At 39.9% G+C, this 26,125-nt stretch overlaps 1 protein-coding gene across 1 annotated transcript in view; it reads right to left on the bottom strand.

Annotated features, from left to right (window-relative positions):
• Positions 1-26,125, bottom strand: part of LOC310638376 (nuclear receptor ROR-beta-like) — a 57,090-nt gene that overhangs the window by 16,391 nt on the left and 14,574 nt on the right. Inside the window, exon 2 of the mRNA XM_083359412.1 lies at positions 6,173-6,258. Coding sequence (XP_083215538.1) covers positions 6,173-6,258 — 86 coding nt within the window. The remainder of the gene's footprint in view (positions 1-6,172; positions 6,259-26,125) is intronic.

Raw genomic sequence — 26,125 nt, 5'->3', positions numbered from 1 at the left:
GCAAGGCCTCATCCGCAGGATGCAGGCAGCACGCAAAACCACGCACTCTCCGTTCTGTGGAGAAAACCTCTCTCCACGGAACTGGTCCCTGGTGCCCAAAAGGTTGGGGACCTCTCGACTAGAAGACCTCCAAGGTCCCTTCCAACTCTGTTACTCTGCTTCTCAGAGCCGGACGGTGAATGGGAGGGTCCAGGATCAAGTTTTCCATGCATAGGCAGAGCCTATGGTAACTCGAGCCAGTTCTTCTCATCCTTTCCTACTCTGCAGAGTGAGTGTTATACAGATTAAAGAGTCTGAATACAGTATTCAAGTAGGGGAGATAATATATGTATATGTATTTGTCTCCTTTTCCTTAATGCATTTTTTTCAATGTCTTCTTCCCCCCCCCCCTGTTTTTTGAGAGTTTGTATTTTAACTTTTTGAATAAAAAAACAAAAAGTTAAAAAAGGAGATTAGAAGGAGTCTGATAGCACCTTTTCCAACTACATTCTGACAGTGAGAACAGTTAATTAAAGGAATAGCTTGCCTCTCAGAATTGTGAGTGCTCCATCACTGGAGGTTTTCGAAAATAGACCAACCATTTGACTGGGATGGTATAAGCCAAAGCTCCTGCCTCGAGCATGGGGGTGGACTAGAAGACCTCCAAGGTCCCTTCCAGCCCCATGTTTCTACTGTAACACGTTTCAGTAAAAGGCATCAGCTTTTGTGAGCTGCAGCTTGCTTCGTTAGATGCACAGGATGACTGAACTGATGGGGGATTTAAACAAGGGGTGCGGGAGTGAAGGAAAAGGAAAAAAGAAGTGAATGAAAGGAAAACCATCACAGTTTGGTTATGTAGAGCAGAGGTCTACAAACTTGGCCCTTTTATGACTCATGGATTTCAACTCCCAGAATTCCTCAGCCAGGCACACTGGCTGAGGAATTCTGGGAATTGAAGTCCATGAGTCATAAAAGGGCCGAGTTTGAAGACCCCTGATGTAGAGGGAGATTTTTCAGTCAGCAAAAGTGCTACCAGACTTCTGGTTTTTTTTTCTTTGCACAGACCAATATTCTTCAACCTTGCCTAGGAATGCATTTATTTGATTGACACCATATTCTATTTTCCTATAAAATACGTCTAGGGTAAACTAGCCAATTATCCCAAAAACATATGAGTCATTTTACAAGGGAGATGGGTGGCATAAAAATGGAATAAGTGAATTAATAAGCAAAATAAAATATGAAAGAAACATAAGGAAAAAAAATTAAAAGGCATTTGAATATTGCAGCTAATTCATGCACAGAGTAGCAGAAGAAAACAACGACCCATCTGTAGAGGCTAAACTCCTCCTTGAAAAAAAAAAGACTTCACTTCTGTTGGTTGAAGATTATCTCGAAAAGGAGCTTAGACAAGCTTCTCTTAATAAGGGTTTCCCAAATCTTTAGAACAGCTGAAGTGCACACTAACTGCACTCAGAAGAGTAGAACAGCTTCGCCTAGAAAATCTTAACACCAGGACAAGAAATTGGCCTTTAACCAGGATACGGTAGCCTTCCTGACCCCTGGTGCCCCCCCCCCCGTTCTCAATCTGCCCTCAATCTTACACAATTTCTGAATTTCACCAGACTCTTTCAAAATGTCATGTGAGAAATCAAACTCTCCTAGAATCGCTTGTGAAGTTTCAATCTAAGATTCCCAAAGGTTCCAAAACTCTTGCATAAAATTCATCATGATTTACCAATCTTCTGAGAGGGTGGCCACTACAAAAATTATAACAACTTTTGCAAGTCCTGGATTATTTGACGTATAATGGGCATTGTCGAACTCACAGGTGCTATGTTGTTAACGACTGACTTAAGTGCTGGGAACCTGCTGCTTGTGCAGCCGGGTTGAGAAATTAGCTGCTGGTGATGCTGGGCAGAGGCTGCTCCTGCCCAGGGTTGGCGCCCATGAAAGAAGGACACAGAGATCTCTCGGGGGAAGGGCTCCGCTGCTCCTGGGATGCACTCTCTGAACCCGGGATGCACTCTGAACCACGAGGAGCAGTGGACCTTGTTTATTTATAGCAAAGGCAACCAATCACATTTTATTATTGTTCAAATAGACCAATCATGGTTACACATGTGTTCTTCTAAACTATCCTAAATGGACATTGGTGTAAAAGGTAGATTCAAATATAGTAATGACCAATCATCTGCAGGAGGCGTCAGAATTTGCCCTATATGGAATAGCCAATGGTGTGAAGGAATACTGTGATTATGCCCTTATCTGGCTGTAGCCAATGACATCTCACCTAGGTTTCTTTGTTTTCTGGGTTTATGGCTTACTTCCTTACACATGGTTCACTGAAGACTTTCCATGGTAGAAAAGTACTAGCCAGAAAAGTACTAGCCAGCTTGATGTATAGGAACAGAGATCATGGTTATTCCAACACTTAAGTGGTTTAAGGCTTAAATACTCAAAACAGACACTGTTTGTTTGTGCTCTTTAACCAAGGATCATATGCTCCTATAATTAGAACTAGCCAAAAACAGTGTTCTATTTCATTACAGTGTCTGAATAATCTTCAAAGACAGAGCCCTATTTATGGATTAATTTCCAAGATTTAATCTTTCCAGTTTTCTTGCCACAACTGAATTCACTGTAAGATCTCTATTTCTTTTGCTGTTGTTGTTGTTGCAATATTTTACTGATTTTCTAATTTTACATTTAAGTATTTAAAAAGCAACGTGGCGGCTGGGTTAATCAATATTTCAATAACATACAAAAATCTTTAGTACAAATCTCAAACTACCACATCAAATATTTCCTCTCCTTTTCCCTTAATATCTGCTGTCTCATATTTAAACTAATACAATTCTTATTATATCCATTAAGTAAAGATAGTATTGTTACATTTACTAATAAATTTTTAGCTTATACATATCCTAGTTACTTTAACATTCAATCTTTATAAACAGTCAATGTCCTGTAGTTAGTTTTCCCCAATTTTTAGTTTCCCGTCAATATTTAAATTTAACATTTGATATTCATAATTTCCAAATTTTTGGTAACCAAAGTTTCCTTTATCACAATTCTTAACAAAGTCTAATATTCAAAATACACATCTTATCTATTTGAGTATATTCTATTTCACACCATCTTACATCATCTAATTAATAATACAATATAACATTTCTTATTTTCAACTAGTTTCCAAATGTCTTAAATTTAATGACCAAAATTTCCCCTATTTCAACATCGAATATTTCTTTTTTTCTCTTGATATCTACTGTCTCATATGTAAGCTAATACAGTTCTTATTATCTCAATTAAATAAAAACATATTTATTACATTTACCAATAAATTTTTAGCTTATTACGTATCTTATTTACTTTTACATTCAATCTTTATAAAAAAAACACTATCCTATTTATTTGTTTTCCCCAATTTTTAATTTCCCATCAATATTCAAATTCAACTTTTCATATTTATACTTCCAGGTTTTAAATGACCAAAGTTTTCTTTATCCCAATTCATAACAAAATCTGGTATTCAAAGTACCGTACACATCTTGTCTATTTAAGTGTATTCTATTTTAATTAGTAATATAAAATCCTCGCTGATAAATCAAAACCCCAATTTTCTTCAGCCTTGTAAGATTTCTATTTCTAATACTCACAGTTTTTTAGAAAAAATTCTCTTTTTATATAAAAAAGGTATGGTCCAGCAAACATGAGTTAAACCTATTTTTTATGAACAGAAATAAATCAAAATCCATTTAAATTAGAATGCAAAATTGTTACATTTCAGGTGACATTTTATTCTTAATAGGTCAACAAAATGTAAACATCTGGATAATTTGGAATATGTCACAAAAATGGATACCATGTTGCATATGGTGTTTTGGAGATTGCATGACCTTTAAATGCTTTGTAATTATTAATGAAGTCCTACTAAAAAGATTTTAGATAATGGTAAATCTGTTTCTATATTTGCAATATATCATTCTTTTCCAATCTGGTGTTCCAGGTGTACTAGGTTTCAATTGCCATCATCATCATATTGATAGCATTTATTAGATTTTTATCCCGCTTTTATTAATTTATAAATAACTCAAGGAGCAAACATAGCTAATACTCCTTCATCTTCCTATTTCCATTACTACAACAGCCCTGCAAGGTGGGTTGGGCTGAGAGAGAGAACCTAGGCCAAGGTCACTCAGCTGGCTTTCATGCCTAAACAGGACTGGTGGGAGTTACAATGAAATACCTCTATATGAATTTTCAACACAATTTTATATGTATTTGGCAGTAGTAGGTCAAACGATGCTCAACAAAACCTGGAGAAGGAAACCCGGAGACTTCAATCAAGGACACATTATTGGATTGATTTAAAGGAAGGGTAAAGATTCTCTTGAATCAAACTGATTCAAGGTGCTGGTGATGACCTATAAAGCCCTAAATGGCTTGGGTCCGGGATATTTGAGGGAACACCTCCTGCCAGCATCAAACTCCCTTCGTCCAGTGCGCTCACACAGGGAGGGTCTTCTCAGGGTGCCGCCGGTAAAAGATTGCCGGCGGATAACACCCAGGGGGAGGGCCTTCTCTGTGGGGGCGCCTGCCCTCTGGAACCAGCTGCCCGTGGAGCTTAGGACCGCCCCCGACCTTCGTTCATTCCGCCGGGACCTGAAGACCTGGCTCCTTGAGCTCTCTGGCCCAGGCTGAGAATTTTTAACTGAGGTTTTTAGCTAAGGGATAATTTAATCTTTTTAAATTGTTTTTTAACTTTTGTATTTTGTACTGTTTGATTTTAAATACCCTGTAAACCGCCCTGAGTCCTTCGGGAAAGGGCGGTATATAAATTTAATAAAATTAAATTAAAATGATTCCTGATAACTAAACAGACATAGCCTTGGAATTTTTTTTTAATATGGAAGAAGTTTGCCATTTCTTCTTGCCTCCAGAAGTTGTGGGTGTTCCACCAATGGAAGTTTTAAAGAAGAGATTGGATAACCATTTGTCTGAAATGGTATAGGGCAGGGGTCCCCAACCCCAGTCCGTGAACCAGTACCGGGCCGTGGCATGCCAGCAACTGGTCTGCCCAAACAAGCAAAGCCCCATCTACAAGATGCAGGCAGCACACAAAACCACGCACCCTCCGGGCTGCAGAAAAACCTCTTTCCACGTAACTGGTCCCTGGTGCCCAAAAGGTTGGAGACCTCTGGTATAGGGCTTCCTGCTTGAGCAGGGGGCTGGACTAGATGACCTGCAAGGTCCCTTCCAACTCTGCTATTCTGCTCCGTTCTGTTCCATTCTTCTGAAATCTATATACTACTGGAAACTCTCATTTCTGTAACCTTTAACTGGGCAAAACGATGCATTCTAGGGCAAAACCTTTTCTACCGAGGTGACTCGGTAATTTGGGCTAATTTGCATCCAAAATCCAATACTCGTCACTCCCATGGAATTGAAATTGGACCAGATTTTGTAAAAGATTTTATGACATAAAAACAATCACAAAGCATTTTATGACATAATGCAAAATGTAGTAAAACATTTTCTGTGACCAACCCCTGTGCTGTACAGTTCAACATGAGCTACATTCAAAGCAGCTACACCTCTGGATATCTCCTTGAATTTTTAAATTTTTTTCAAGTACGTATGTATGTACGTACGTACGTAAATATTTACGTACCTACCTACCTACCTACTTATTTATTTATTTGATATGCTGCCCATCTGGCTGTCATGGAACAAAGCCCAACCATTGTTGAATGCACTGAAGAATCTGGTCAGGAAATATCTCTGAAAAGATGAATTAACGCAAGGGTCTTCAATCGCGGCCCTTTCATGACTTGTGGACTTCAACTCCCAGAATTCTTCAGCCAGCCAAGTTTGAAGACTCCTGAACTAAAGGGCCATAAGTTGTGTAGCATTTTTTACATATCTCAAGCAATAACCCTGAGTTTTCCTGCTGGCCTCCCATTCAAATAGAAACCATCTCCGATCGGTGTAACTTTCTGAGATCGTCAAAGGGTGGTTAAGAACAGACATTTAACTATGGGCTATATATATACTGATATGAAAGTTTCACAAAAGTTAGTAGGTTTGATTTCTCAATCATGAAGCACAAGTACTGTTCTGAGTAGGTTGCAAAGTTGATAAGCTGTTCCCCTCCTTGACCGGAAGCACTCCCAGCCTTCCAACTTACTTTGCATCCTTCACAGGTGATGACTCCATAATGAATCCCTGAAGACTTGTCCCCACATATCTTACAAGGGATAACTTCAATTTGTGCTGTGGGGGGAAGAGAAGAATGAAAAGCTGTATTAATCAACGTTTTAAATTTAAAACACATTTAAAAAAAAACAACCTTCTGCACATGTGTTGAACATGCAGAACAACTTACAACCATTTGTTTAGCGAATGTCTGAAGTTACAACAGCACTGAAAAAGGTGACTTATTTACTTAACAGCTATGTTAAAAAAAAGCACGACTCATTTAACAACTGCCTTGCTTAACGATGAAAATTCTGGTTCCAACTTACGGTCATAAGTGCAGGACTATCGGTATATGTGGGCGTCACACATTGTGCGAATGGTTATACACAAAAATGATTGGTTTGCCAATATATATCGTAGGCCACTCAGGTATGAATTAAATCATATCCCTGTTGAATATACAGTAGAGGTGACAAATAGATTTAAGGAATTAGATCTGATAGACAGAGTGCCTGAAGAACTATGGACAGAGGTTCGCAACATTGTACAACAGGTAGCAACCAAACCATCCCAAAGAAAAAGAAATGCAAGAAAGCAAAATGGCTGTCTGAGGAAGCTTTGCAAATAGCTGAGGAAAGGAGGGAAGCGAAAGGCAAGGGAGAAAAAGAAAGATACGTCCAGTTGAATGCAGAATTCCAGAGAATAGCTAGAAGAGATAAGAATGCCTTCTTAAATGAACAGTGCAAAGAAATAGAAGAAAACAATAGAATAGGGAGGACCAGAGATCTCTTCAAGAAAATTGGAGAGATGAAGGGAACGTTTCATGCAAAAATGGGCATGATAAAGGACCAAAATGGCAGGGACCTAACAGAGGCAGAAGAGATTAAGAAGGGGTGGCAAAATTACACAGAAGAACTATACAAGAATGAGCTTAATGTCCCTGATAATCACAATGAGGTGGTCACTGACCTCGAGCCAGACATCCTAGAATGTGAAGTGGGCCTTAGAAAAGCTGAGCAACAACAAAGCTAGTGGAGGTGACAGTATTCCAGCTGAGCTATTCAAAATCTTAAAAGACGATGCAGTAAAAGTGCTACACTCAATTTGCCAGCAAATTTGGAAAACTCAACAGTGGCCGCAGGATTGGAAAAGATCAGTTTACATTCCAATTCCAAAGAAAGGCAGTGCCAAAGAATGTTCAAACTATCGCACCATTGCACTCATTTCACATACTAGTAAAGTTATGCTTAAAATTCTACAAGCTAGACTCCAGCAGTATGTGGATCGAGAACTACCAGAAGTACAGGCAGGATTTCGAAGAGGCAGAGGAACTAGAGATCAAATTGCCAACATACGCTGGATCATGGAGAAAGCTAGAGAGTTCCAGAAAAACATCTACTTCTGCTTCAATGACTATGCTAAAGCCTTTGATTGTGTGGATCATAACAAACTGTGGCAAGTTCTTAAAGAGATGGGTGTACCAGACCATCTTATTTGTCTCTTGAGAAACTTATATGTGGGCCAAGAAGCAACAGTGAGAACTGGACATGGAACCACTGATTGGTTCAAAATTGGGAAAGGAGTCCGGCAAGGCTGTATACTGTCGCCCTGCCTATTTAACTTATATGCAGAGCACACCATGAGAAAGGCAGGGCTAGATGAAACAAAAGTTGGAATTAATATTGCCGGAAGAAATATCAACAACCTAATATATGCAGATGATACCACTCTAATGGCAGAAAGTGAAGAAGAACTAAACAGCCTCTTGTTGCAGGTAAAGAAGGAGAGTGCAAAACTTGGGTTGAAACTTAACATTAAGGAAACCAAGATAATGGCATCCGGCCCTCTCAATTCCTGGCAAATAGATGGGGAAGAAATGGAGGTAGTGACAGATTTTATTTTCCTGGGCTCCAAGATCACTGCAGATGGGGACTGTAGCCAAGAAATTAAAAGATGCTTGCTCCTCGGGAGGAAAGCCATGACAAATCTAGACAGCACACTAAAAAGCAGAGACATCACTCTGTCAACAAAAGTACATATAGTCAAGGCTATGGTCTTCCCAGTTGCAATGTATGGCAGTGAAAGTTGGACCATAAGAAAGGCTGAGCGCCAAAGAATTGAGGCCTTTGAACTATGGAGCTGGAGAAGACTCCTGTGAGTCCCTTGGACTGCAAGGCGATCAAACTGGTCAGTCCTAGAGGAGATCAACCCTGACTGCTCTCTAGAAGGCCAGATCCTGAAGCTAAAACTCAAATACTTTGGTCACCTAATGAGAAGGAAGGACTCACTGGAGAAGAGCCTAATGCTGGGAAAGATTGAGGGCAAGAGAAGAAGGGGATGACAGAGAATGAGGTGGCTGGATGGAGTCACTGAAGCAGTACGTGTGAGCTTAAATGGACTCCAGAAGATGGTAGAGGACAGGAAGGCCTGGAGGAATGTTGTCCATAGGGTCGCGATGGGTCGGTCACGACTTTGCAGCTAACAACAACAAATCGTAGTAGAGAGGACTGTTCCCCAAATACACACATTCTAAGAAAGGATTTGGGGGATGTATATCGCTGAGTATGATTTTGTCCATGCATACGTGAGGGAGACAGGAAGAGAGAGGGAAGAAAGCAGATGAACAAGAGAAATAACGGTAGGATCCAAAAGGAAATAATCACCGGAGGTTATAACCGTATTTTTTTTTTAAGTAGGTAAATTATCCTTTACAAGGAAAGCAACTGTTAATAGTCTAGAGACCACAGTATGCTCAAAAATTTGCAATTGTTCTTATTTACATCTTAATTAGTATCATTGGAATCCACTTCCAATTAAAGGGAATGTAATTTCACCTAAGGCCAGGAGAGGGCAATCGGGTGCTTTGAACAAACTATGTTTAGGGTTGCCTACAAGTATGATAAAGACAGGGAAGAGAAACAAACAATCTTGGCCACTGAGATATCCCAATCTCCCTCCTTGGCCAATCTGTGTCTCTGAGCCTTCCAAAATAGAAGAATAAAACAACCACAATGGGGGAATAACAGCAGATCCCTCTCCAGCCCCCAAGAACACAAGTTCCCTATGGAGGTGGCTGATGCCCGATGCATTTTTTTTTTCTGGCCAGAGACGAGTACAATATGGACATTACAAAAGTGGGATTTTGCACCAATTTCCAAAATCACCCTACAAGTTCTCATAATGGTCCAAATGATGAGATATTTTAAAAATGAAAAAGTGAGCAAAGTCAAGATGAAGCCCTCATGATTTCAATCCGGATAGAACATGTTGCAAACACTTCATAGCATTTTCTAAATCTCCCTATTCATTTTTTTGTTAAGAATTAATATTTTATTTATTATTGAAAACACTGGACAGAACAACATCAATAGCTACATAAAAGAGGAAAAAAAGATAGAAAGTGACATAGGGGATATCAAATCTTGGTGCCGGTTACAGGCAGTTTACAGTTATCCTAACATTTAAAATTCATTCTTTCGTTTGTTAATTAATTAAAGGTAAAGAACTAGGTTTACTGCATCACATTAAGAAATAATAAGAAATTTCTGGACGTGGTATTAATATTGATGTCACCACTGCTTTTCATTTTTCAAGATTTTATTTCATTGAAAAAAAGAAAAAAAGAAAAGGAAAGGAAAAAAGGAAAAGAAAGGAAAGAAAAGGAAAAAAACCCCAGCTTGTTTATTTTTCTTTTTTATCTGCCTGTGGTTACCTATTGCTTTTAAATTACCAACAACCTGAGAATAAATGTAAGTGTGCATGCACATCCACCCACCCAGATATATACTCAGTGGATACATATGTATACACACATATGTTCATATACATACATACATATACACATATGAATATAAGTATATACTCACACTTCATACACATTTGTATTCATATTCACAAACATGTATGAAGATAGATAGTTGATAGATAGAAATAGATAGATGAGAGATTGATGAGATAGAAAGAAAGAAAGAAAGAAAGAAAGAAAGAAAGAAAGAAAGAAAGAAAGAAAGAAAGATGATATTGTTGATAGATGATAGGTAGATGATAGATAGATAGATAGATAGATAGATAGATAGATAGATAGATAGATAGATAGATAGATAGATAGATAGAAAGATATGATATTGTTGATGATGATAGATAGATAGAAATAGAGATATGATATTGTTGATAATGATAGATAGATAGATAGATAGAGAGAGAGAGAAAGAAATAGATTGATGATAGAGATTGATGATAGATAGATAGATAGATAGACAGACAGATAAGATAGATAGATAGACAGACAGACAGACAGATAGGCAAGGCAAGGAAAGGAAAGGCAGGCAGGCAGGCAGGCAAGGCAGGCAGACATATGGACAGACAATCAGAATCATATAAATGCCTTATCAGTATAAGCCCCACTGACTTCAATAGCATTTGGTGAGAAATGAGTTTCCAAGTTAATTCAGTGATTTTCAGGATTCAGTGATGCATAGAGACTTAGATGGCTTCCAATATAGAAAAGAACGCTATTCCACTATTCTATTGGTTAGTATTAGCGGGATAATGAGAGATCCCTTCTGGTGTCAAAAGCAGCCCCATGCTGCAATGGAATGACAATGTGTCCTGCACACACAAGTGCTGCTTCACAACCTGTACACGGCAATATTGGCTGAACACAAGGCCCACATGAGTCACAGCAATATGAGAAAAAGGAAAACCATGAGCTTTAAAAAGTTTGCAGGAGAATGTTGTGTCAATCTATGGTAGCCAAAAATCAAAAGTCTGGTAGCAGCTTTTCCAACAAACAAATTATTAAAAGTTTTAATTAGAAATCATTAAAGCAAATTCTGTTCAAGGTCCTACCAGATTTCTTCTGACAAGAAAGTTGGTTCATTTGGTTTTTTTATTCCCCACAGAACTGCAGCTGAGAGTTTAAAATTCTTACTCTGTTTTTAAAGTCCACTTAATTTCTGGAGACACCTAAGTCTATGAAGAAACATTTACAAATTAGTTTTGTTACGAGGTCCAGCCCATCATCAATGTTAGAGCCAGATCTTATCTGACAATTCCATGTTATTATCAATTTCATAATCCCTTTTGCTATGAAGGAAAACTTGGGTTTGATTTCCTCCCCCCACCTATGCAGTACGCAGCTCCTTCCTAGTAAATTTATTTATTTTGTTTATTTATTTTGTTAAGTAGATTAGTAATCCAATCTGATTTCATTTAATCTGTTCTTGACTCAGATCCAGCTGATACTTTCTTTTATTTTTAGAAGTAACCCAGTGGAACTTCCATGGTTAGAGGCACTTTACCTCTGAATAGCAAATTACATGCAATAGAGGAAGGTTATTGTCAGGTAGAAACAGAATGCTACACTAAAAAATTTTAAGAGCCCTTTTTAATGTACCTACATTATTTTTTCTAATAATTCATTCATAAAGTCTTCAGTTTTTCAATCCATCCCCATTCTTTTGCTCAAAGTCATTTCAACTTTTATACCGCTGTCATTTCAATCAATGTTCTTTTTTTACTCGAGGTTAATATTTGAGGTTTTTTCCCCTGTAAATTCTCCTGTGATTTCAATTATTAGCATAGCAGAATCCAACCTGAATCAGACAAAAATCTCTTGTTGAATCACTGTTCCCAAAGTACTCAGGTAACTTAACAAAACCCATAATCAGACCCCAGAAGGTATGCCACCCTGCCATGTGACAACATTTTTAGCTTTTTAAACACAGAGAAAAAAGGTGGAAAATCTTTACTATATAGAACTAACAGGATTATTTCTTGCATTTCAGATGTACCTAGAACAGAGTTGCTCCTACAAAAATGATGAGGATAAACACACAGTAGCAGTTAATAGTTATATTCACAGGAAGGATTGAGTGTGTGTGTGTGTGTGTGTGTTTGTGTAAGTCACTTCTGAGGGAAAAAATAAGACAACAATGCTCAAACAATGCTCACGGATGCGTGGAATCACAATTTTGAATTGCTCTTTCTATATATTATTTTCATTTTCTTTCTCTTGCCCAAAATGAAAAAAAGTGATGGCCATTTTTTTTCTCAAAAAAAGATCAGAAAAAAGGAGAGTTCACCCACCGAATGAAACATAAATCTGATCACAGAATAAAGATGATTTTAAGCTCCAATGAATGTGTGCATTTTTGAGATATATGTAATGAAGACTAGCAGCCTCATTACAATTAATCAAAATCAATTAGAACCAAAATCTAGCATTTGTTACTAGATCCACATAGCGTATGCACATATACACACACACACACTGGCTTTGTTTATACAACATTTAATGTGGTCAACTGAATCCGTTTTCTGCATGCACTTGACATAAATTAATCGAACAGGATGCGTTTTACCAAAACACCAATTTGCAACAACAACAGCAACAACAAATAGTGAAGGTTAACACTAGCCAAGCTTTACACATTTGAGAAAAGCATCCCAGCCTATTTTCCTGAGCCTGTTCAATCTAGGTGTAAACATAGTTTCTGGGGCAGGACGAAATCATCCTTTAGACACCCACAAGACCATTACACACCAACAAAGAGTTGCCCAACTGAGAGAACAATTTTAGAAATAGGAACAGTGCTTTTTTTTCCCCTCAACACATTGCAAAAGGCTGGCCTTGCACAAGGGGCATCGTTTTGCTGGGCATGACTGTTTCGCCGAGTGACTAAGTTCATTGCAAACAATCATACAGTGGCATGGATCTGTTGTAGTGAAATCCGTGGGCAGAGCTGCCCTTCCTATCTGGAGAGAAGGAGGGAATTTCAACTGCTCACCTGTGGTGGGTGATGCATGCACCCCCCCATCCTTTTCCTACCATAGCAGGATACTCAAATGCATCATCTCGGCCTTGTTGTCACACTGCTCTATGAAGCCTGAAGGCCAGGGGAGGCTGCCTTCCATGCAGTAAACCTATACAGGTAGTCCTCAACTTACAACAGTTCATTTAGTGACCATTCAAGGTTATAATGGCACCGAAAAAGTGACCTGTGACCGTTTTTTACCCTTACAGCATCCCCATGGTCACGTGATCAATATTCAGACGCTTGGCAACGGACTCATATTTATGACGGTTGCAGTGTCCCGGGGTCATGTGATCACCCTTTTGCAATTTTCTGACAAGCAAAGTCGACGAGAAAGTCAGATTCGCTTAACAACCGTGTTACTAACTTAACCGCTGCAGTGATTCACTTAACAACTGTGACAAGAAAGATTGTAAAATGGGGCAAGACTCACCTAACAAATGTCTCACGTAGCAACATGTTAGGCTCAGTTGTGGTTGCGTGTCGAGGATTACCTGCAATGGTATGTGGGAATGATCTTGAGCAGGGGTCTTCAAACTTGACAACTTTAAGACTTGTGAACCTCAACTCCCAGAATTCCTCAGCCAGCCGGCTGAGGAATTCTGGGAGTTGAAGTCCACAAGTCTTAAAGTTGACAAGTTTGAAGACCTCTGATCTTGAGAGACAGGGGAAGAGCTGCAGAACAGACAGCAGTGAGATAAGAGGCACAAGTCTTAAAGTCCACGTCTTGAAGTTGCCAAGTTGGACCTTTGTTTAAGAACCTCACCAGCTGGTGACCATTGCTATATTTTGTGTGGTAAATTCTACTGTCTAATTTATGCAGGATGAATAAGCTATTCCTTTTTTCAGTTCTGACTTAGCTGCTTGGGAACTTCAAGAGGTGTTCCCATTATATTCCAGTTAACAATTCTAGGGAATCTTTTCCCCCTGACTCTTTTCTCTTCATTCTGTCTTATTCAGGAGGAGTGAGAGGAAAACTAATCCCCAGGCCCCAAACGTAATGTACTGATGGCAGTGTCACCCTGTGCATGTCTATCCAATGAGTGCTGGAGTGCTTCAGGACCAGTGTTTCTCAACCGTGGCAACTTTAATGTGTGTATTTCAATTCCCAGAATCCCTCAGCCAGCAATGGGATTCTGGGAGTTGAAGTCCTCACATCTAGGTTGCCAAGGTTGAGAGACACTGGTTTAGAGACAAATAGCAAGGTCTTCAGGCTATCAGCTAGAAAGCATTCCTAACCCATTAATGGATTTTCTGTTGCAAGAAAAGGAAAGGAAGAAACAAGAGGTCAACATAGCAATTAACACCAGGAGGACAAGACCCAGAGCTATGTTGGAGACACAGCACAGCAATAATAACCCTCTTAGAAATTATGTTCATTCAATTCGTAAAATGCAGGGAAAGATGGAAGAGAACGACAACCAGCAGGAGAGTGGATGGCCTTCTAACAGGTGCCCCATTAGAAGCTTTGAAGGATCAGGTTAGGGGGACAGATCCACCTGCAGAAAATTGATCTAGGTGGCCACAAAGCGTGATACCAATTTGGTGGCACATCAGAGTTCAGAATTCAATCAGAAGTAATACTAGTCCTGATGCTTAGAAGGTTGCATTTTAATGTTAGCAATTCTTAAGATAACTACCCTTGTCTTCTCAGAGGTCTGACCTTGTTGAGCTCCAAGGCTGCCTCTGTTTCAAAGCTAGGTATGTTTAGTCACATGCAATTTCCTATTAATTTCAGTTTTTGCTAATGAAAATATGGAATATGTGGAATCAGATTTCTGAATATTTATTTAATATTTGCATCTCCAGCAGATGCTCTCCTGGATTTCTCTCTCTCTCTCTTCTCTCTCTCTCTCCTCCCTCACTTCCTCTCCCTCCCCCTCTCCCTCCCTCCCTCTCCCTCCCCCCCCTCCCTCTCTTTCTCAGGGGTAGGGTTAAGAATTGCAAAGCTGCTGTTTTCCAAAAGGAAAAAAGGGCTGATTTTTACAAAGTATAAAGTTAGCAGATGATGGTTTTTATCAAGTTTTCCCCACTGGGATCCTGTGAAAAAATGCAAATAATCCTCCAACTGTGATTCATTCCAATTTGGGGTCACAGTAGGTCAAATTATTTCTCTTGCCAGACTTGAGCTGAAGTCGGAATTCAGAAAAAGCACCAAAGCTCCAATTAGGAACAATATGCCAGAAAGGGACAATAAACTGTAGCCTTGTTAATGTAATCCTGGCCGAACACAGGGGAAGAGGCTTAAAGAAAAACAAAAACATAGTATCTCCAGCTTACTCGTACTGCAGATATTCACAGTGAACCTTTGGAACTCTCTGCCACAGGAGGCAGCAATGACCGCTATGAATTGTAACCCAAGAGACCATCTGGATTTACTTAAATATTTTCACTCACGACTATTTGTTTAGTGACCATTCGAAATTATGATGGTGCTGAGTTACTTATGACCAGTCCCCACACTTATGACCATTACAGCAATTCTGGAAAAAATTGGGCCCTTGGCATTGGGCATGGCATCCTGGGCTTATTTGATAACTATCTGTCACCTTCTCAGCTGGCTTCTGACAAACACAGTCAATGGGGGAAGCCAGATTTGCTTAATGACCATGCAAAAGGTGTGGTGATTTACTTAATGACCATGGTAAAAAAGGTTGTCAAATCGGGCACGATTCATTTAACAACCGTCTTATTTAGCAAAGGAAGTTCCAGGCCCAATTGTGGTCGTAAGTTGAATACTGATTGTATTACATTTCTTGAAAACAAGAATCTGCCTCATTCCCAAAGGTGCTTTTTTAAAAGGTAATAATAATAATAATAATAATAATAATAATAATAAGAAGAAGAAGAAGAAGAAGAAGAAGAAGAAGAAGAAGAAGAAGAAGAAGAAGAAGAAGAAGAAGAAGAAGAAGAAGAAGAAGTAGTTGGAAGGGACCTTGGAGGTCATCTAGTCCAACCCCCTGCTCAGGCAGGAAACCCTATACCATTTCAGGCAAATGGCTGTCCAGTCTCTTCTTAAAAACCTCCAGTGTTGGAGCATTCACCACCTCTGGAGGCAGGTTGTTCCACTGGTTAATTGTTCTAACTGTCAGGAAGTTTCTCCTTAGTTCTAGGTTGCTTCTCTCCTTGACTAGTTTCCATCCGTTGCTTCTTGTCCTGCTTTCAGGTGCTTTCAGGGCAACTGGACTTTGCTTTTTCCTTGAAGACGTTTCGCTTCTCATCCAAGAAGCTTCTTCAGTTCTGACTGAAGAATTTTCTCCACCATTCAGTCCGAACCGAAAAAGCTTCTTCGATGAGAAACAAAACGTCTTCAAGGAAAAAAACCAAGAAAGTCCAGCTGCCTTTTGAAAAAAGCACCTTTTGGAATTACAAGCTGATCCTTTTACATTTTGTGAACAGGTCCATGGATAATAATGGGTGTGTACTGTGCATGGTACAAATGTCGAACTGGTGATTTCATGACTTAAGGTGGGAACTGTATTTGGAGCCGTATCTTTGAGGGTTGTAAATTATGGTGTGGCAGGGTGTGGAAAAGAGGTTATATAGTACATTCTGGGTCTGGGTGATTCTGCTTCTGAGCCACCATCACTATTTCTATGAACACATTCAGAGTCCTTCCTGTTTCCAATACAGCATGTCACATTGTTTGTCAACCATGGCTCAATACTATCTTTCAAGATGAAAGGACTTTAATTCCCAGAATCCCCCAGCCAGCTATGCTGACTGGGGGATTCTGGGAATTGAAGTCCACACATCTTAAACTTGCCAAGGTTGAAAAACGCCGGCATATTGGCTGAAGGTTTTTAATTCAACCACTGATGTCACTTGCAAAGCCCAAATAAAAGAGGTTGCAAGGTCTTGCTTTGAACACAATACTTTCTACTCAGGCGTGCCTTGTTGTTGAGTAGGGATGAATCACTCCAAGAAGGAAGTGGATTTTTTTTAATTGCCTCCTTTTCCTCCCCCACCCCCATAAAAAAGCTTCTCCATTACAAAAACTTTTGGAGCTGGATTTTCCTGATGGATTTCTTTGTTCCACTGCTGATCGACTTTAGGCCTTTGGAGGGGAGGGGGGGGGAAAGAGATACTGTACCCATTTTACAGGTGGCACCATTAAGATAACAAACAAAAGTACCTTCAGTCTTTTTTAAACCTTCCTCAGGGTGTAAACAGGGATCTGTTGAAGTCTCCTGTCTGTGATTTAAGCTGGAGGGAGAATTGAGAAATACAGCAGGCACCATAACAATGAGGCAACCAATGTTTCCCATAAGCACCTCATGGTTTTCCACATCTGATGTGAAGATTTCTGTCAATTCTGGTACACTCACTCCCCCTACCCACATAAGACAACTTTAGACCATCCCAAAAAATACTAATCACTATTTGCTATTGTTTGATATTTGTATAATCCTTGCCTCTGCTGGAGAATAGCAGCAGCCTTAGCATAGAGATGCTCCATTATTCCCTCCCTTATGTTTACATGTTAAGTTTACTTAAATATTTGAATGAACCGAAAGCAGGCACTGATTGAGTAACCAGAAAAAACTGCCCCTCTTATTTATTTATTAAACGTATCTTGCAACCCAAACCATTCTCGACAGCTCTTTCTGAAAAGTTCCTTTTCTACCTGGTATCTCAATGTTCTTGTGAAGTTGCTTCACAACTGTTATGGAACCAGAGTTATTCCCCATAGAATAATATATAATTATTCTATCCTGGAATAGTATACAGCGTTGCACGCATAGAAAAATATATATATATTTGGCAGCTTCAGATAATGCTAGAAAAGACCATAGCCTGCAGATGCTTTGTGATAGTACAGATAAGACAGGTCAAGTTAGGGCAAGGATCTGACTCAGTCTCAACAGTACTTCTTCTGTTGCTGCTTAAGTCTATTCTCTATTTAAAACCATGAGGACTAGAATCCTACTTCATCTTGAAGGAAAGACCACAACTTAGCAAAAATACTCTGTATGCAGAAAACCCTAGGAGTAATTTCCATCATCTTCAAATTGCATGGAGACAGCATACCCACTCCTGATTCTGCCAAATTATAGCCAGTCAGTGGGATCTGCCATGGGTCCTTCCAGATAACCCATCTTCTCATCATTCCAAACTTAATTTCACAAAGATGATGCAAGGCTTGAGTAGCTTCTTCTTATTATTTATTTATAATTGTTGAGACTTTCACATAAAAGTAAAAGACAAATGTAAAAAAAAAGAAAGGAAAGAGGGACAAGATGAGGAAAAAATAAACTAAAGTTATGAAATACATTAAATTCTGACCTTCTCTTCCACAGAAAATTACAATCTTATAATCTCCTATTGTGTCAGTATCCCGGTTTTTATTTCCCAGGATGGATGGAAACTGGAAGATTCTCTAGTATGGAATATTCTCATGTTACTTTCTCCAAAATGACTACTTCTGCAGATGTTCTTCACTGGCAATAAACTTCACTGTTGCAGCAGGAAGGAATAAGCACTATGCTAAGCTCCCAGCAATAATTGGGGGGGGGGGAGAACAAACAATCACTGGGAATGGAGAGGGGAGATAGAGAAAAATATATTTACTTTAATATGGCAGGTACACCTCTGCTTGGAATAGCCCTTGGTACAGGATGGCCACATACAGACAGTCCTCATCTTACAACCATTTGTTTAGCGACCGTTCAAAGTTACGATGATACTAAAAAAAGTGACTTATAACTGGTCTTTGCACATGTATTTATGATGGTTGTAGCATCCTGGCATTTGTGATTGCTATTTACGATATTTACAGCCAGTCTCTGACCAGAAAAATCAATGGAGGAAACTGGATTCACTTAAAAACTGTCATTTCCTCAATGACCATGGCAAAAAAGCCTGTAAAATCAGGTATGATAATATGACTCACTTAACAATCTCACTGTTTAGCAATGGACGTTCCGGTCCCAATTATGTTTGCAAATTGAGGGTACCTGTATGTCTTTATCAATGTAACTTTCCTTCCAAATAATTATGAACTCTAAAACTTTAGGTATTTATCTCTAGGTGATCTCTTATCTTTCTTTAGAGAGTAGAGGCATCAGTGTGTGTACATAGCACTTTGGTGTGGTAAGTCTGCGTGAAGAACAGCAATGTGCCTACAGCTATGATACCACACCAGCTGCTATGTGATGTTTCTGGAAAAAGGGCCACCTCTGCTGCCAAAAACACAAAGGATCTGCAAGCTTTGGTAATAAAAGTGAAGGAGCAAAAGTGAAAAAATGTGACAAAAATTAAATACCAGCAAGAGCAAGCTAATGACAATAGGTACCACCATCAGGCCTAGAACAGGCAGTGAAGATACTGAAGTGGTAGATAGCTTCTGCCTTTTAGGATCAAGGCAGCAAAGGAACAAGCAATCAAAATACACCAAAGATAAGCACTTGGTAGAGCCTTGGAAATAATATTCGGATGCTGGGATGTGCCTATTCCTATCAAGACCAGAATTGTGTGAGCTAGTGTGACATGCTATGGAAGTAGGATAAGAAGAGCATGGATGCTTCTGAACTTTGGTGTTAAGAGAGGACTTCTGAGAATGAAGGGTCATTAGTGCTCTTTGAGCTTGGTCCTTTTCTTGCAGACATTTCATTACCAAACTAGGTAACAGCATCAGTGCACCGATCATTTACCTAGTTAGTACAATTGGAACCAAAACTTCTGCTGCTAAGCAAGGCAGTTGTTAAATGACTTATGCCGGATTTTATTACTTTTGCTGCAGTTAAGCAAATCATTAAATGAATCACACAGTTGTTAAGCAAATGCAGCTTTCCCCTTTGATCTTGCTTGTTGGAAGCTGGCTGGGAAGGTGACAAATGCCAATCATATGACCCTGGGATGCTAAATACATGCGGACTGCCAAGCACCCAAATTTTGATTACCCGATTATGGGGATGTGGTGATGGACAAAAGCGTGAGGATCGAGCACAAGTCACTTTTTTCACACCATATAATTTCAAATGGTTGTTAAACAAGTGGTCATTCAGTTGAGGACTCCCTGTAGTCAGTTGTGGAAAACCAACCAGTCGTCTCAGGGAGGATTTGGAAAGAAAGAAAGAAAGAAAGAAAGAAAGAAAGAAAGAAAGAAAGAAAGAAAGAAAGAAAGAAAGAAAGAAAGAAAGAAAGAAAGAAAGAAAGAAAGAAAGAAAGAAAGAAAGAAAGAAAGAAAGAAAGAAAGAAAGAAAGAAAGAAAGAAAGAAAGAAAGAAAGAAAGAAAGAAAGAAAGAAAGAAAGAAAGAAGAGAGAGAGACCTGCAAATATCGCCTTTCTGGGTCACTTTGCAATTTTTTTTAAATCAACTTTCCTCCCTTCTTCTTTCTCTCCCTCTCCTGCTGCCAGGAGAAGGAAGAGGAAGAGCTCTGAAGAAACAAAAGAAACAGGGCAATTAATATAAAGGCATTTGCTGCTTCTCCCACTTTGAAATGCCTCTTGCCCAACTTCCCGGGAAAGCTCCCCGTCGTTGTCGTAGTTGTTGTTGTTGTTATTGGCACAGCTGGCTGGCTGAAACCACATGGGGTTATATAACTACCATCTGCTAAACATTGATGACGTACAAAGCTGGATCTGGAGGAAGAGAGAGACTTCTTGGGTTACGCTTCTTTATTGGACCGCCGAGTCTGTTGATTGATTCGGAGGCGGGTGCTATTGGCTGCCGAGCCTGTCCGTCAAGCTTGTGCCGAGCGCTGAAGTCATTGCGTCCTACTGACATACTTTCTGCTTCTAATAGAATTTAACAAGGTGCTTGTGTAACGAAAGTATTCGCTGAATTTAACCCTTGCTACGCCCAAGTCCGCAGAGAGCAGTTCTGTTTTATTGTTGGATAGAGCTCAAAAAACATCTGCTCAGAGAAATTGAATCAAAATAAAGTCGAATAAAACAAAAAAAGAATATAAATAAAAATGCTAAAACGAAACAAGACAGTTTGGGGGGGGTGAGGAAATATGTGCCTATTAACAATACTGATTAAATGAAACTTTTCTGGACCAATATATGTCTGATCAGATGTCAGTAATCAAGAAAAAAATGCTTTCAAATATGGAGTTTATGAGCGTCTCTTGGGAAATCAGGCTGTTCCCCTCTATTCAATTTTATATGTTTTTTCCAAGCAATTCATTAGAGCCTCCCTGTTCAGGCCTGGTCTACCTGTATATGAAACTCTAAAGAACACCAATGGCTGTATTCACTTATTGAAGCTGCTTACAAAATTAACTCACTTTGAGTTCACACTAAATAATGAAAAAACCCCATACTAAGTAAACAGGCTTAATCCATATGAAATGCTAAGTCCCTCACAGCTAATCAAGATTTACACCAATGTTTTTCAAACTTGGCAATTTTAAGTTGTGTGAACTTCAACTCCCAGAATTACCTAGCCAGCATGGGTGGCTGGGGAATTCTGGGACTTGAAATCCATACATTTTAAGATTGCCAAGTTTGAAAAACGTGGTTTATACCAACCAAGTTTATCCTGACCAAATGCCTATTTTTATTACCTTGTGTGAATACAGCCAGGGGATAGACAGCAAGTTACTCCCTTCCCTTCATGTTATAATTATGTGACCTCACACTGCGTGAAGCTGCTTCAAATGTTTTTATGTGTTTTTCAAGGAAGCTAAACTATGAATCCTCCATATTCATAGGATGGAGGTAAATAATAGAGAAGGTATGTCATCCTTGCAAGCTTGTTAAGCTTTTTGGGAAACATAACTATAAGCAAGGATGATTCTCAATTTAACTGAGCAGATTCTTCTGCTGCTTATGAAGGACTGGCCCTGAAAGGCACTAGATGCATCATACTGCCAATAACCATGTGGGCATAAAAGTGAAGATGTATTCCCACTGCCCACTTGAAGATACAACTTCCCACAATAACTTCCCAGGCAGTCAACTTGCAGAATCTCAGCTGAGAAAAATCTATAGCAGCCTACTCCAACATGGTGCCTATCAGCAGTTTATATCTGAAATAGCTCACACCTCCAACTTGACATTTCTAAACCCTGCTCGTTTGGGGATTATGAAAATTATGCCTCTAATTTTACCAAAAGGTGCCATTTTGGAGCCATGTCTTTCTAACTATCCCCTGCCCTCTGATCCTCCTAATGGAAGATACTGCAGAAAATACCATGGTTGGAAATATCATGAATTTATGGACTGTTCTCAGGGGGGGGGGGGGCTTGCCAAAAGGAATAGAATACATGCTCTCCCAAAAATGTAGAGGGTAGGAATGGGCCACCTATGAACCTTGGATCTAATTTTATTGGCCTCCTACAAAGAAAGTTTGGGGTCTAACAAGAATGACCCACTCTTTCTTAGCAGAGAGCAGGAAACAGAGAAGGAGATAAAGCTGAAAAAAAGAAAAAAAGAACAGAAAGATTAAAAGGGATAGGAGAGGTCTCTGGCTCCACCCATGGCGATTTCCTCACTGTTGCGACTTCCAGCATTGTTTGGATAATAAAAAGTCTGTATTCATTATTGTTCTTATCATCACAGTGATGGTAGCAGATGCTGGCTATGGAATTCTGGGAGTTGAAGTCCATTCATCTTAAACTTGCCAACTTTGAAAAACATCATGCTGGAGTCAATCTAACTATCTTTGGGACAAACTAGCAGCAATGAGAACAGGTTCTGCATTTACACCTATAGCTGAAGACATGAGTGTGAAAATGGCCAAAGTTATCAAACAGGATCTTGCTACAGATAGGAATAGGATCTTGCAAGAAAAGGGAGTATTAAACCTGGCATTATAGGATGCTCTTTTAGGCTTAAACAGAAAGAACTTTTCCTCATCTGCTATTCAGCAGCAAAGTACGAGGGCCTCTTCAAGATGGGCAGTCAAAAAAAGTCAAGATGGTGGTTGCAGCTTGCAATTAAAGCCCTGCCTTATGCACAAAAAAGTGAAGCTTTCATTGTACAGTTTCAATCAGCATTTTGACTTCTCCCCATGGATGTCCTTGTAACTATTGAGACAAGAGGACTGACCCACATCTTCCAAGACCAACACATAGGCTGGATTCATACAATACACTAAGCCCAAATCCAGATTCACAAACGACAATGCTTGATCCTGCATCATACTGGGCCCAAAGAAATAAACCACAAGACATCCTAATGTAATGGCTGGATTCCCGCAGCATGTTGAAATACTAAGCACTCAATTCCATTTTTAGCTTGATGTAGCCTGTAGGGCAAATCCATCCAGAAGATTTCATGTAGTCAACACAGAGATGTGTTCTCCACCTCAGCATTATTCTCTAATCCCTTCCTTAAACAAATAATCAAAGCTAACCACCTCTATACATTGCGGTGGCTTCTATAAGTGAATGTATCTGTGATTCATATTGGCTGAGCTGCACCGGATGCTAGACCTCAAATGACGCAACTGGAATTAAATCTAGCCTACTATATATACTGTGTGAATTCACAGTGGGAAGACCCCAACCTTCCTTCCTTGGCCAAGTAACTAAGGTCAAGGCTGGAAAATTTCAGCTTCCCAAAGGCCAAAAGATGAGCTGAACCTCCTGGGTGTCAACCCAAAGGTTTAGAGGGATCAGGCAACGCCCTCACCCAGGTAAGTTTTTGGCACTAGCTGTAGCAGCCGATCCACATTCCTACAAAGCTAGATGAAGCAGCCAAGGGTGTGCCTGCCAACTCACCCTCAACAAGCTTTCTTCGCCTCCTCCCCGCCATCCCCCTGTGCCAACCCAATGGTATTCCTATAAACAAACAGGGTGGGGGGCCCATGACAAACTAACCCTTCAGCCCCGCCCCGGGAAGTGTCATCTGGGCACACCCTGGCATTTTGCTAATGTGAGGAGGGACGCCTCCCCTCCACAGTGGAAGAGGGGCCTTGTTGTGGCTTATTTTCTCTCATGACCAAGATGGAAGCCAGCCTGTGCTGGACCACAGAAGGTCCAAGATGGCAACTGTCCACTTAAATAAGGGGTGGGGAACAATGGCCCCTTTATGACTTGTGACCCTCAACTCCCAGAATTCCTGAGCCAGCATGGCTAGTTCAGGAATTCTGGGAGTTGAAGTCCCCAAGTCATAAAAGGACCATAGTTCCCCAGCCCTGGCTTAAATGGAAGACAGTTAAGACAATGGGGAGACTTAAAAGTTAAAATAAAATTGGTAGTTAATAGACATTTGTATCTTTACTATAAAAAGGAATGAAAGGTGAACTTCTTCCACACGGCCCAAGAACTGAGATGCACAAGCTGATCCACAGGGATGCAAGTTATTTCACAGTTACAAATATATGAGGACCCAGATTGTTGGGAGCAATATGCTGACCCTTACACCACTTAGAGAGAGCTGTAAAGCACTGTGAAGCTGTATATAAGTCTAATGCTATATCTCAAAGACTTCATCATACAAGCCATTTCATCCCAGATATACTGGGATAACAACTTCCATGCTGGAAGAGAATAGGAACTGTAGTCCTTCAACATCTAGAACACAACTAAATGAAAGCTCCTGTGGGAAGTTGATGGTGGGCCAGATAACTCTGCAAAGCCAAAGGTTTCAATGGGAAGAAAAATATGTGCAAAATAATGGTAGAAGTAGGTTATACCTCTGTGAGTGCAGTCAAACGTAATATCTCTGCCCTGGAGCCCCTGAATCATGGCTTATGTCCAAACCAGCAGGCACACAGCAGAAATGACCTGCTCTCAGTTGGAAGAGGAAGGACGACATTTCTGGGATCTTCAAAAGACCTTCAGCTCATCAGAACGGAATCTCTGACCTCCATCTTCGTTTCATTAATTCCAAAAAGGGCTAGAAACCCAGCTTGCTCTGGTTAGTAGCAAAGGGGGGGGGGGGGCAAAACACCACTGTCCTTTCCAATCGACTATCCCTCTGATGCATTTTCATGGGCACCAGGCTTAATTGGCCAGCAGGAATCCTGGGAAAAATAGGTCTCTGGCCCACAACACTTTGCAGAAATGTGTGGCCGATCAATGCTGTGGAGCAGAGGAGTGGAAGGAAGTCTCAATTAAGACTTAGAATCCTGCCTGTTCACAGCTGGGGGAATCATCAGGGATTCAAGAGGACAAGACTCGTGGAATAACACGTTGGAAAAGGAACTATGTTGTAACTAGTGCATTTAGCTTTTTTGTTTGGTTTATTACTCTTCCATTAACTTCATCCTCTCTCCCACTTCATCCACAGCTTGTAGACAGTAAGCTATATAACAATTTCGAACATTTTATTTTAGAAACAATTTTAAAAATGCACTATTCAACTTCCCTTTTGCTATGGAGACTCTGCAGCTTAGTCTCACAAATTCAGATAGTCCCACTATCACTCATGCTCCAGCCTTTTTCTCTCTCAGGAAATACACGATTGCTCCCCACTCTGAACCCCTCACCCCAAAAACCCAAGCTTGGCACCTTCTTGATGTATAGACTCCAGTACCCAGAATTCCCCAATCACCCTGGACGTTGCTAAGAATTCTGGGAGTTGGAAAACTGTACATTTGAAAGTTGCCATGGGTGGGAAACATTACTTTAAAAGCAAAGAAGGTGAATTTGTGGCCCTTTAGATCAGCACTCTAGAATCGGGAACCTGATCAGATTATTATTCTAGAACCCGGCACTTTTCTCGATTGGTATTCTAGAACCTAGTATTTTTCAGATATTAAAAAAAACCTCATTTGTACTGAAGATGGCATGGAGTAAAATTTGGGATGCCTTGAAAACAACCAACCAACCAACCTCAAAATGGTTCCTGTGCATGGATAAATGCCAGAGGTGTAATTTTTTTTTTGCCTCTGAGTCAGAGGCAGTTTAACTGTATCTTAGATGATACCCAACACTCCATATCCATGAGTTCTAAGGTAGGACAAGCAGAAAATAGTTTTAGATCATCAAGATCAAAATCCAACCACATGATTGCTGAATGACGTCTAGAGGTCTATATCACAGGTCACATCAACAGCATAAAGTGATACCTCCTTTCTGAAATTAGGTAACTGAAATTAAGAAAATATGGGGACGACAAGGAGTGATTGTTTGTGTGGGAGGACACCAGAAAGCTGAGCAAATGTCAGAATGCTTGTCCTTGCCCACTCATCAGAAACACCGTGTTCACACACCATAATGTGATTTGTT

This window comes from Vipera ursinii, assembly GCF_947247035.1.
Source record: "Vipera ursinii genome assembly, chromosome: 1".
Lineage (NCBI taxonomy): Eukaryota > Metazoa > Chordata > Lepidosauria > Squamata > Viperidae > Vipera > Vipera ursinii.
The sequence above is the reverse complement of the archived record's forward strand: the minus strand, read 5'-3'. Positions and strand labels throughout refer to the sequence as shown.